Source organism: Suillus fuscotomentosus (genome assembly GCF_016647785.1).
Source record: "Suillus fuscotomentosus strain FC203 chromosome Unknown F5891scaffold_40, whole genome shotgun sequence".
Taxonomy (NCBI): domain Eukaryota; kingdom Fungi; phylum Basidiomycota; class Agaricomycetes; order Boletales; family Suillaceae; genus Suillus; species Suillus fuscotomentosus.
Window position 1 is genome coordinate 30,635 of NW_024539552.1, and position 12,770 is coordinate 43,404.

The 12,770-nt window shown below is 47.6% G+C and overlaps 6 protein-coding genes across 6 annotated transcripts; 2 read left to right on the forward strand and 4 right to left on the reverse strand.

Annotated features, from left to right (window-relative positions):
• Positions 1-7: 7 nt before the first annotated feature.
• On the reverse strand, positions 8-1,020 carry F5891DRAFT_1129509 (Triosephosphate isomerase; the record flags this gene model as incomplete). Its single annotated transcript, XM_041364403.1, has 6 exons — positions 8-96; positions 145-332; positions 388-586; positions 633-676; positions 732-855; positions 909-1,020. 6 exons carry the CDS (start codon positions 1,018-1,020, stop codon positions 8-10), a joined length of 756 nt encoding a protein of 251 aa, XP_041223828.1.
• A 97-nt stretch (positions 1,021-1,117) lies between these two features.
• On the reverse strand, positions 1,118-2,596 carry F5891DRAFT_1043887 (uncharacterized protein). Its single transcript, XM_041362163.1, has 9 exons — positions 2,296-2,596; positions 2,201-2,246; positions 2,007-2,147; positions 1,885-1,950; positions 1,756-1,824; positions 1,633-1,703; positions 1,487-1,577; positions 1,418-1,425; positions 1,118-1,369 (listed from the first exon to the last, which is right to left on the reverse strand). The coding sequence occupies exons 1-9, from the start codon at positions 2,554-2,556 to the stop codon at positions 1,337-1,339; spliced, it is 786 nt and encodes a 261-aa protein (XP_041223829.1). The 5' UTR covers positions 2,557-2,596; the 3' UTR covers positions 1,118-1,336.
• A 167-nt stretch (positions 2,597-2,763) lies between these two features.
• Positions 2,764-3,742, reverse strand: F5891DRAFT_480301 (uncharacterized protein). Its single transcript, XM_041371986.1, has 3 exons — positions 3,550-3,742; positions 3,434-3,496; positions 2,764-3,367 (listed from the first exon to the last, which is right to left on the reverse strand). Exon 3 carries the CDS (start codon positions 3,341-3,343, stop codon positions 2,810-2,812), a length of 534 nt encoding a protein of 177 aa, XP_041223830.1. The 5' UTR covers positions 3,344-3,367; positions 3,434-3,496; positions 3,550-3,742; the 3' UTR covers positions 2,764-2,809.
• Positions 3,743-4,561: 819 nt separating this feature from the next.
• On the reverse strand, positions 4,562-5,938 carry F5891DRAFT_981912 (uncharacterized protein; the record flags this gene model as incomplete). The annotated part of the gene is made up of 6 exons (XM_041377166.1): positions 4,562-4,830; positions 4,887-5,070; positions 5,122-5,143; positions 5,282-5,517; positions 5,653-5,802; positions 5,852-5,938. 6 exons carry the CDS (start codon positions 5,936-5,938, stop codon positions 4,562-4,564), a joined length of 948 nt encoding a protein of 315 aa, XP_041223831.1.
• Positions 5,939-6,672: 734 nt separating this feature from the next.
• On the forward strand, positions 6,673-7,965 carry F5891DRAFT_981913 (uncharacterized protein; the record flags this gene model as incomplete). Its single annotated transcript, XM_041377167.1, has 1 exon — positions 6,673-7,965. The coding sequence occupies one exon, from the start codon at positions 6,673-6,675 to the stop codon at positions 7,963-7,965; it is 1,293 nt and encodes a 430-aa protein (XP_041223832.1).
• A 2,814-nt stretch (positions 7,966-10,779) lies between these two features.
• On the forward strand, positions 10,780-12,572 carry F5891DRAFT_1238998 (uncharacterized protein; the record flags this gene model as incomplete). The annotated part of the gene is given in 4 exon segments (XM_041369689.1): positions 10,780-11,742; positions 11,755-11,803; positions 11,924-12,084; positions 12,134-12,572. Coding segments are annotated over 4 exon segments (1,590 nt in total), but the record flags the coding sequence as incomplete, so codon positions are not given.
• Between the last annotated feature and the right edge of the window lie 198 nt (positions 12,573-12,770).

Here is a 12,770-nt window from a genome sequence, read left to right on the forward strand (position 1 = left end):
ACACTCTCTAATTCCTCCTCGCGTTGATGATATTGACGAACTCTGGCTTCAATGAAGCACCTCCGACAAGGAAACCATCTACGTCGAGTTGAGTAGCTGAAAAAGAGTCAGTATCTTCTTGTTTGTCCTTTTCCGCGGACGTACAAAGTTCTTTGCAGTTTGCAGCGGTAACACTGCCTCCATAGATAATCCTGGTGTTCTCTGCTACAGCGGGGGACACTTTCTGAGAGAGGAACGTGCGGATATCCAGATGAGCCTCCTGAGCTTGAGCGGATGTGGCAACTTTGCCTGTGCCAATCGCCCATACAGGTTCGTATGCGATCACAACAGCACTGGAACATTGTTAATCAGCACTGCATGGCACAGCACAACTATTCAAGTTCGCACCTCCAGTCACTCTCCTGCAGCACATCGACGACGGCCTGCAACTGCCTCTGAACGACTTCTGCAGTCTGCCCTGCTTCACGCTCCGGAAGGGTTTCACCGACGCAAAGGATGACTTTTAACTTCGCATTCAAAGCAGCCTTAGTCTTCTGGGCAATGAACTCAGACGTTTCATGGAAGAGGGTCCTGCGTTCAGAGTGGCCTAAAATAATTCAGCCGACACCCATGGAAGTTTATAAACCACTCACCCAGAATCACATACGGGATACTGGCGTCGACGAGTTGCGCAGGACTAATGTTGAAAGAAAGTTCAAGATTAAGTCAACTCAGGCTTTCTGTTGACTTGCCTTATTTCACCAGTGAATGCTCCTGAATCTTTGTGGTAGCAGTTTTGAGCAGAGACCTGTATTTCCGACCGCACTGTGTCTTTGAGTGGGATGAGATAAAGTGACGGAGGCGCAATGACGATCTCTGCATCAATCTCTATGAGCTGAAGGTCTCATAGATGCAAGGAAAATACGTGCCAGTCGTACTGTCCAAATCGGCAGAGTTAAGGACACCGATAATAGATTCCTTTTGACCCCGTGAAACAGGGTTCATCTTGAAATTTCCACCGACAAAGAATTGACGAGGCATATTGAGTAAAATCGAGGTATATGGTGGAAGAGAGAAGAGCTGGATTCAAAGACGGCGTCAAGCAGAGGAGAGCAGTGACAGCTCAAGTTGAGTACTATTCCATATCTAATCGTCCGATGTTCGCGCTAAATCGGATTACAACGAGATCATACGAGGATAATCAATAAATTTCAAACGTGGGTCGCGGCCCAAAGTACGTGACCCAGACGTAAATCTGACGCAATTCGTACGAGATTTGGCCAGAATCAATTCAGTTTGTGCCTGATTATGCTAACAATAGGCAATAATCTTTTTTGTCCCTGACTCCGGCTGCAGCCTAAGTGAAAAAGAGACCTCCATCCACGGAGACCTGTGTCGAGGTTATCAACAGGTTTGACGAGTTTCCAAGTGCACTTACGCTCTGCCCTATATAACATCAGGTATCCAATTAGCCCTGATGTCCCACTGACTGAGACTCGAAACTCACCAGTTATAAAATGCGCCTCCTTCGACACGAGGTAGGAGACGATACTTGCGATATCTTCTGGAGTACCCTCGTACCCAACTGTTGTCTGGACCTGATGCGAAAAACCATGGAAATGTATAACTCTGCACAATCAACTCGCGTCTTACTCGTTGAATCGAACCAGGATCAAGTCCCTGTTCAACTGTCCATCGTTCTCTTTGTTCTCTCAAAGTCCGCACTGAAGGTGGGTTCGGACATTGTTCGGACTACACAAACACTTTAATGCGCACACATTTCTGTCTGGATGGGCCCTGGAGCATAGCAGTTCACGGTGATACTGTGAGGACCAAGCTCCATAGCTGCGGAGAATCAAGGGAATCGGTTATCCATTACTCGTTCTATGTCTATCATCATCTCACCTGCAGCCTGAGTGAGCCCTCTCACAGCAAATTTACTGCTGCTATACGCAATAAAATCCTTGGCACCTTTGTATCACAGGTAAGTTAGAATGCCATTTGAACAGGCAAGTAAAACATTGTACTTTTCTTCCCGACAATTGATGATGCGCCTATAATCCTTCCGCCCCGTCCTTGCTCGATCATCTGCCGGGCAGCATGCTTATAACAGAGGAGCGTCCCTCGGACATTCACAGAGAAAGTGGCATCGAAACTTTCTACGTCGGCTGGGTACAGGTATAACTGCGGTGGACGTTGGTGCCACATAATGGCCACTTACCGTCCAAGACGTTGCCAAATGTGATTATCCCGGCATTAGCTATCATCTGCCCGATATTAGCTAATGCTATCAGAAGTGTGTTCAGGAAGACTTGCTACATCAACGCCCCCTAGAACGCGAACAGTGGTTGCGATCATGTCTCTAACCTCATCTTCCACCGATACATCTGCTGGAACAACGATCGTTCGTCGTCCCTTACCATTAATGTCACTGGCTACAACATCCAATTCTATGCTCTTGGTTGCAATGTCATTCAGAGCGATATCAAAGCCATCGTCAGCAAGGCGAAGTGCGATGGCACGGCCAATTCCCCGGCTGGCTCCTGTGACAATAGCGGTGCCTTTAGGTTGCGACATGGAAGAGAGGAATTTCAATATTAGTGAGAATGTGGGCAAGTCTTGAACGCGCTTGATACTGAGCCGCAGACTCTAAATACTGACTTATCCGGATGTAGCCTTTTAGTTTTGCCAGAAAGTCCGAAAGAGGTTTTTGCGCCCCATAGTATTTGCAAGAAGTAAGAATACATTTTACCATTGACGAAGACCTAACATGCTACGTGAGCAAGAGATAGGCTCAATGAAGCTATGAACTCCGAGATGGCCCACGGCGCTAGCTGCATATTAAGGCTGTCCGACGTGGCTTGATAGAAACTTGTCGAGGTTTTGAAGAAACGTAGTGTTCATCATCGTTATCTGGATTCTGGACAAGCTTTGCAATTGCGTCATACTCGCCGATATCATCCCTTTCCTCGAGACAGGATTGTCGCCAGACCCGAGTTTCCAGAGTCTGGGGCTTCCTTGAAGCCTCGGCTTGTTTTAGGTCTAGGACGCGCGAACACCATGCTTTGACTTGCAAACCAGAAACGAAACTGGAGCAGCCCGAATCTAGTAAGCTGAGGACGAGCAAATTGACGGTCCTGCGACGCAATGCAAGGGCATCGCGGCAGAGGAAAGTGATGGAGTCGATGTTTGAAGTGCGAATATACCCTTGAAGGCGCGCATACGCAAGGTTGGTGAGAGCCATCACGTGGTTTGGATAGCTGACCGGACACTGGTCCAGAACCAACTGAAAATGCTCTACAGAGTCGTTCAGGTGGGACTGTCTTGCTCGCCACATATTTGGCAAATTGTGCGTGGCCTGCATTCGCGTGTCAAGCGACTTCACAGTCTATGAAGGACCGCAGTTAGTGATTCATCAGCAAAAGCTCACAGGGCAGAGTCCAGATTCACTCACATCAAACCAAGCTCACAGAATGCCCTGATCTCCACTGGCAGCGCAAATGAGACATGTGGTGAACTGTAAACCAAAGATCAGTTCTCATATCACGTCAGGAGTCTCAATGACTTTACAGAGTTATAGTATTTCCCCAATGCTACAAATTCATTGGATGATAAGACACCGATGGTCAATTTCCGATTTCCGGCGTCTCAGAGAGTCGACATTGATGGATATGTAGATGCCATCGGGAATGCACTTGAAACGAGCCTGAATATTCTTTCCGTTAATAGAGTGTGAGGATCGTGAAACAGATACGAAGGTAATATGGAAAGAATCGGCTTCAAGTCTGATATGTCGGCATTCTAAGCCACCAAACATGGTACTACGTGCGATGGACGAGGATGGGCTGAGTGGGAGAGGAAGATGAAAAAGATATGGGAACTGTGGATGGAGTTCGGGTGAGGTTTCAAGTCATGTTGCGCATGTATTTCCATATGGTCGAGAACTGTCCGGTATGATAAACGCTGGTGTGATTGCACCGAGCACTGGGAAGATCACCGACCAGGATTAGGGAGGAATCCGTGCTAACCGGATGATCGAGAGCATCAAGTCAGGGACGGTTTGCGAAACGTTGCGATACGAGAAGCTGTATGCGCAGGAGTGGATGACAGTAATGAGTGATGAGATATAACTGCGACTTGGAGAGGGAGGTACAAAAATCGGTAATGAAGCTCTACAATCGATACCTGGTGCTTACATAATGTCCGCGGGAGAGCAGCGCCACGACATCCTCGAAGTTATGGCGCTATATCTGCACATTTATTATTTGCGCGTTCCGCGGCTTGCGCGCTGCGCGTTTTCGTCAATCCAGAGTGGGCGTGTTTTAATCAAGAGGTTCCGCATTCCCGCACTGCGCGTTTGCTTGTTCAAGTCTCTACTAACCGAGTCATTCAAGTTGTGCGGAGCCAACTTAGCGGCTCACGCAGTATTATAGTTTTTCTTCTTCAAATACATACTGTTTTGATGGACCCACAAAATGAGATGAGGATGAGGATGAGATAATGGTATGTACTGCAATGCACGAGAAATGACAAAAACTAGTACCAAATTAGCATGCCTGTCATCAACAAATACTAGACCCGGTCACTTGTCAAACATTGTTTGGGAAACGGTAACCGACCCTCCTAACATGAGCTGGAGGTTAGTGGGCTTCATGGAATAGTGAGAATCCCAGGGATTGATCTGCTCCGGTGCAAAAGGGTCATCAACATGTGATCGACTGCGACACAAGACATCCGCCTCGCTGACTGACACAAATTCGGGTGGGGATGATAATGCACTCTTCGACTTTAGGAATTGAATGGCAGTACCAGCTGGCACTCCGAGTGGACTGCTACGAAACGACGCCGTTTCTGGCAACAACAGCACAGGTTAAATTTTAAACAAGTAGCACGAATGGAAAACTCACTGAGGCTATTGGACTGAGCAAGTTGAGTCAATGGAAATGGCTGAGAGCCTGTCGATGGCCCAGATTCCGTCAAAAACAAGGGAATGGCAGCTTGCCCACTCCTCGTCTGAACCATCATGCGAGTCTGATGATGAATCTTCTGCCTCCTCAGCGTCTGAGTCTTGGGGCAGTGTCGACTCAAATGCTAATGAAAAGGTCAGTGCATGCTTTCGAACTGACACTTATATTGACGTACCGAGAGCGTCTTTGACTGAAGGCTAGAAATGCAGCCTGCACCACATCAAAATTGGCGTAAGTCTGATCAAACTGTGCCCCACTCTCAAGTTCGCCAACGTGATAGCTTCATAATATTAGGTAAGCGCACTTCCTCATCAACTTGATCACGCATCACTCACTTGAACACAGACACCTCATGGCGCTTATTCAGCTTTGGCCCGCGGTCAGTAACATTCTGTACTCTGATTTTGGCGCCTGCAGTGTCCTTGACTTTTTCTCCATAGTATTCATAGGAGTAAATGTCTATTTTTTGCGGTGCCCAGGTCCCCTTAAGTTCTACACCACCAGCTAACACAGTGTCGAACTTCAAAGCTCCTTTAACACCACTCGTGCAGCCCAGGCGAGCAGGGTTTTTCTGCCAATGGTACCATGTAGTTAGTTGCTAATCAAAATGAGTTGGTACGTGTGTTTCGCATGCTCACAGATGGTAGTGCTTACCTGTTCACAACTTTCCACAGTGTTTGCCAGATCTTGCACTGAGTGTCAAGACCCAACTGGTTGCAACGAGGACTGGCACGCAATTTGGTGGAATGGTATGGGCCGGTTTCTTCTTGATGGTAGGAATCCACAGCCGTATGACGACGCCGTCAAACACTTCAAGGAACCGCAGTTTGGACGTGTCAGTGAAGGATGCAAAGACCTCATGTTCAAGATTCTCAATCAGGGAGCGGCATTCAAGCACGCCGAACAATTTCTTTCTGAGACTCGCAGCTTCCTAGTAGAGAAACTGGTTTTCGAGCCTGAGCCTCCTTCGCCATAGTCTTACCAGTACTCATGTTAGTTTTACTCATGTTCAACCACAAGGACTTCATCCATCGTACGACGTAGACTCGTCGTGGTTCAATTGTATAGAGTGATGTTTGTACCAGTACAAATACTATACTGCAGTGGTCCGAGTCTCAAATTGCTTGAAGGAAAGTAGAGATCATAATTATCATGGCGGAAACTTCAAGTTGAGTTTTGAGTCCAATCAAAACGCGCCAGCTCTGGATTGGCGAAAACGCGCAGTGCGGGAATGCGGAATCTCTTGATTAAAACGCGCCCACTCTGGATTGACGAAAACGCACAGCGCGCAAGCCGCGGAACGCGCAAATAATAAATGTGCAGATATAGCGCCATACGAAGTGGCATATGTACGGTCCAAACAAGATTTTTCGAGTTTAATCTCTTCTTTACACAAGTCTAATTGGTCGATACTTTCGAGTTTTTCCCATGTGCAGGCTGACCCGGGGTCTACCCCTTTGCCATTGTGGCACGCGCTCTGGGCGCTCTCGGCATGATGCATATGCTGAGCAATCTCTGTCCTGGCGGAGATTCGTTTTTTGTTTTCCTAGTGCGTGTAGGCAATTAGGAGGTCCTCGCCTCTTCTCACTTGCCCGTCATCGCACTAGGTATGTCTTCAAGGAGTATTCTCGTGTTGGCCTCTTCTCACTTGCCCATCATTGCACTAGCATATTTTTCTCGTCAGATTTAATAAACATCACTTCTACAAGCTCATATATGTCGGATTATGAACAATCTTCCTCTCGAACTCGTTCTTCGCCCCAAAGAGAATCCGCGGAAAGTCATAGCACCTCCTTCAATCCTGAAGTCGTTGAACGATGTCTCAAAGTTGTCCTCGATTTCAGAAGGGACAAAATCTCAAAAGCCAAAGCCGTGCTGGGCGTCCAACAAGTACTTGCTGAAGCCACACGTGAAGGAGACCCATCCTTTGATAGCGGATTCGCACATTATCTTGAAGTCCTCGATTCCATCAGATCCGAGGAAGAATCAGAAAGTTTTTGAGGAAGTCCAAGACCGACACGTATGGATAAACGTGGTGAGTCGCGAGAACCGGAAGAGGAGATGTTTAGAAGAGCATTTAGGAGGGGAAGAGCACGTAGCAAAGAAACCGAAGTTGATGAACAGGAATCAGAGTCTGGAGGAAGCAGTAGAATCATACGCGGAAAGCGTCGGAAACTTACCGACGATGAACTTCAATTCTGTCCATGGATTGATCCCTCTCAATTTCGCTTCCTCTCACGCTTGCAGGGAATTGAGATGGCCCTGCGATGCTACGAAGAATGGTCTGACGATCCCAAGTATTACCGGACCAAAGTTACAACTACCCCTGGATGCCCAAAACTTCCCACTTCGCAATGGACCTTGCTGCTTGAGGGAAGAGCCGTTGACCTTGACAAAGTGTTCACCGGACGATATTCCACAGCCATCGACTCAAAACAAACCCAGTCGCTTGGGAAGGGATTTGAGCTATCGCTCTCCCAACCTACCGTCAGCCACAAGGTTAAATCAGCCGGAGATTGGGGAATCGCCACTGACATATGGACCCGCGCACTCACCTTCATCATGCCGTGGCGAGAAGAGGAAGTTAGGGAATATTGAGAGTGCATGTCCGACATCTTCGGGAATCACTTTTACACAGTCCATGAGCGAGTCCTCGATTTCGACCGAGCCGTTCGACTCCTTGTCGAGCAACAAAAATTCCTCCGTCTTGATGACTTCACCAGGTTTGATGGGCTTAAGTCCAGTCACCTTTCAGCCTTTGGAATGGTCGCGATGCAAAGCTCCCATGACTCAGGGATCAAAACGGTCAAAGATTCTGCTGGAGGAAAGAGCCAAACCAGAGGTGGAAGAGGTGAACCCTGTCATAAGTGGAACCGAGGAGAGTGCGAGAAAGAGGCCAGGGAGTGTCTCTACTTCCATGTATGCGACCGAGGAAGCTGCAGGGGGAATCATAAGCGGGGAGAGTGCCCATCGGACAAAAGAGGTAAATGAAACAATTGCAAGAGGCCAACGGTATTGACATCACTTCGTTTGGGATAAACGAACGACGGTAATCAGTCCAACGGCGCTTTGGACCGAAACAGCAGAAGCCTTACCCAACCCCCCTGCATCTGAATTCCTCAATGTCGAAGCCATTAGCACTATTCACGCTCGTCCGGATCTTTTTCGAGTTGACACTCCCATCAAAGTCGACGTTTTTCAGTCTATGTTAGAAAAGGCGGGTCATCCTAACCTGGACTTTTATCTTTCTGTTTGCACAGGTCTTCGCCAAGGTTTCTGGCCTTGGGCTGACACTCACTATGGCGAGTATCCAACTACATGGGAGGAAGCCACTCCTGTGCCCACAGTCTCTCTAGAGCGGGAGTTTCTTCATGATCAGATTGCGAAAGAAGTACGAGTGGGACAATACTCTGCGGACTTTGGTCCAATCTTACTGCCTGGAATGTACACCATGCCCATACACGCCGTACCAAAGGAAGGAGGAAAGTATAGACTGGTAACCAACCACAGCGCTGGTTCTTTCTCTCTCAATTCTATGATTGCTAAAGCCAATATTGCCGGAGTAACCTTGGATAACGTTCAACACTTGGGGAACGCACTACGTCAGTACAGGCAACACGAAGGAGACGGCCCAATAGTCATTTGGAAGGCAGACGTTTCTGAGGCATACCGGCACATGCCTATGCATCCGCTATGGCAAATCAAACAAGTTGTTTCGTTTGAAGGACGTCAACACGTTGACAGGGCAAACATTTTTGGAGGACGTGCCTCCCAACGTATATTTCACGCTTTCATGTCCCTTGTCATCTGGTTGGCTACCTTCGCCCGCTTCATTCTTGCCTATATCTATGTCGACGAGTCATTTTCATATGCCGAGGAACACGATCAACTCTTCTATGTCAAGTATCAAAAGTTTTTGCCTCGGAACATGGTCAAGCTTCTCCTTCTCTGGGATGAACTCGGGATTCCTCACGAGGAGCGGAAGCAAGTCTTCAGATCACCTCTGCCAGTCATCGGTTTTGACGTCGATGCTCAACTTATGCGCATCACGCTTCGTGATGAGGCTAAAAGGAAGCTCATTGACGAGTTAAGAGTTTTTGCACGACATCGCCATCGACGAACCCTATGGGAGTGTGAACATGTCGCCGGATCACTCAATTGGGCTCTCAACGTGGCTCCTATGCTGCGACCTGGACTTGCGGCGCTCTATCAAAAGATGAAGGGAAAGACACAGTCAAAAGCACTCGTATGGCTCAACCATTGAATTGTACTTGAGATACTCTGGGCGGCAGAGCATCTTGAACGTTCAAATGGGGTATACTTCCTCAAATCCGTTTCCTGGAACCTTAGTCAAATAGTGAACGCTCCAGACATTCTGCGTGTATATTGTGACGCATCAGGAGTCGGCATGGGGTTCTGGTATCCCTCTTTACATCTAGGATTTCAATCTAATCTTCCAGATCGCGCACCGGTAAAAGATATTTTCTTTTTTGAAGCATTATGCGTTGCTTCAGCAATCCACGATGCGCTCTCACGACTCCCACCGGGTCATCGTTTGGCTGTCTTCACTGATAGTCTCGACACTGTTAGCATTTTTAGCTTCCTCTCAGGGAGCACTGGCTATAATCAGCTCCTTATGTTCGTTGTCGACCTCATTCTTGCCACAGAGGTCGACTTCTGTGTATTTCACATTGCTGGAGACAAGAATGTCGTCGCAGATCATCTATCCCACAACAAGGCTAGGGAAGCTTTGTCTTGCGTTCCTCACCTTCGAATTCTACCCTTTGAACCCCCTCGGAATGCGCTGGGGGAGGTCAAAAAATGATCCCATCATTTAAAAGATATGTTTTGTCTTATTTTCTATCTTTACCCTCATCAATACTTATTGCCCTCCCTCCCTCCCATACACACACACTATGGCTTCTTTTCACGCACGAACGCGCGCACGTTCGCGCATCCTGGAGTTGCTCTTTATCTTTATCTATGGTCTCCGCTATTTGTCCTTAGCTACCTTGTCTATTCATCGGATTTTCCCGGGCTCACGTCCGGGAAAATCCTTATGCTGGCTAATCCTCGCAGCCTGCGCTTCCGTGAGGCTAAGTGAGACCAATTAGAACCACCTTGCACTGGCTGTGTCCGATCTATCGGGCTCGAGCCGAGCCAGCTCGTTCAAATCCACAACAGATCTTTGATGGCATCTTCTGATGGGCAACTAGTTTGGGTATCATCTATTATAACTGTTACATCACCAGCATCCATTACATCCACCACGTCATGCTGCGTCCTGTCTCCTATTTCCTCACTACTATGGCGATGTCTGCTTCATACCCGGTGTCATCGGTCATCAAAATTGGCAGTAGATATTCGAATAAAAAAAAGATATGAGGGATTCACCAGAAACCAGTGATATTCATGTAAACAGTGTGTTCGTCGTAACCCGTACACTACCTTTTTAGTAATTCGGTAGACAAAACTTTCTTGACAGATGCGCAGGTCAGGTCTTCATAGCCATAATTAATGAGATAGGCCTTAATATTGTCATTTCAGCCACATCGACTGCCACTATTCTCATTGGACATCACCGAACAAGTTGCAGTGACACTGCCCCCTGGATCTCGTGAGCAGAAGCTCGACAGTGTGCACTCAAGTATAAAGACAGAAACACCTATCTCCAGTAAGTCACCCCAATTTATTTCAGGCTGCCCTACATACATAATTGACACAACTAATCCAATGCGCTTGCACAAAGGCTCTCAGGCAGGTAAGTGCAATGACTGGATTACAGATTTATGGGTGTCTCATTTAATACTTGTTCATAGCTCTGTTACTACTACTGGTGCACGCTTCCAGAACAGTCGTTGCGGCAGCCAACTTCTCTCAGTGTTTGAACAACATCGTTCTGAATGCAATTTCTACCCAAGACTTGTATGGTTTACTCAACAATACCGGATATCCTGTGTCGAATGTTTCTGATGCAACAGCGATCACCTACTTGATGTGTAAATCCTGGTGCGGAACTGGACAAGAAGGTTTTCAGTGGCCTGAATTTTCGCAAGAATTCAGTGCATGGCTGCTGCCAAATATTGCACTGATTTCACAGCTCCCCTTTGGCGCACAGTACAGGCTTGATAATCTCATGTCTGCTGTGTTAACTGTTGGTTCACCGACACTTGCTGGTTACTCTCTATTCCTCACCCTCCTCAACTCTCGCTGGATCGCCTACCAGTTTGACTCGCTGAACTATCATCCCAATTCACACTTCGTGCTCTCCATCTTGAGCGGTCTTCAGCAAGTCCCTCTCAGACTGCATCCTGATCACGAACGCTTGCCATCTCTCATCCTTCTGGAAAATAACTGGTGGAAGTGTCTTGCTGAATTTGTGGACTACACCCATATGTGGTCAATTGCGTCTGCAACCTCCATTGCATGGGTCATTATCGCCTATATCCTGACTGTTGCCAACTCACCATCGAATGAAGCAGACTTCCAATCCAACGGAGAGGCCACTGGCTCATTGTGGTTGTGGTTGATTCCAATAGTCGTCGGATGGTTGCAGCTCTCCCCGAAATACGACTTCAATCGCTTACAAGCTGCATATGACCATGCAGACAGGCACAACATGCACACAGGAACAGCAGACGTCCGTGTTGGGGCACTTTCGGCATCATCCCAGAGAGCGTTGGCAATAACTGCTAAAGAGGATGATGTGATGTCTCCAGACGAACTCCTCACCCCTTCGGTGTTCAATTACTCACGTTTATTGCGATGGGCATCTACAGTGGAGACTATCTTCATGGTATTCAAATAGGACGCAGAGGCATCGGAGAAGGCCTATAGCCATCTTCCCGTGTGCGGGAGTGATGGGTACACATCTGACATTAACAACCATACCGAAAACATCGAGACCATCCAATTCATCCACACTACCCAAAGCATTCATGATAGGAACTGATGTGAATCCCTCCAACACATCGCAGTGCCAGTGTATTGCGCGGAACCTAATGGGGTGCAGATTGTATGCAGCCATTGGGCACCTGGCGTGTTCACAAGAATGTTTTTCGCTTCCTGCGCTTCGCTAGGATTACAATGGGGAACAGTTGGGGCAGCACTTGTGGTGGCATGGTTCACTCCTACAACAGTGGGTCTTCCTGTGTACACTTGTGATCAAATTGGCTAATGTCTGACAGAAAATTGGGTGTCGATTTATGGGCTATCTCATTTACGGGGCCATTTTGACTTTGATTTGGATGATGCTCCTGGTGTCCAGTATCCTCGCCCAGTATTCCGCCGCTGACCGCCACCGAGTATCGCTATCCACACATGTTGCCCTAGTGTCTTCACATGTCCTGCGGTGGACGGGCAAATTGCTCGCCATAGTAAACTTTTTCCTGGTGATCTTGGCGTGCGTATTCCAGTACTCCAACTTTTACGATAGGTGTTTCTGCAATTCCAGCGTATTTAGCAGGGGAGGCGCAGCGTATGATGTGATTATTGAAACCACAGCCAATAATGGTGCCTGGATTGGTGCCCTTGTCTTAGCGTGCGTGTCAGCATCAGCTTTCCTTGGTATCCTGAATCTTTTGTTGGACACTCTACCATCGTAGACAATTAGGAGGAGTAGGTTATCCAAGACGGAAGACTATTTGGACTAGTAGCACTATGTATATATGTTTGAACAGGACATTTGACTTTTTGAAATCATCATTTCGTTGGATGATAAATGTTCAGGCCCGAAGGCCTGATATCTGTCTTACTACTGTAGCCGCATCCATACTCGAGAAAATGTTATCATCATACCCCCAGCCCGGTCTTTCGGACGACTTC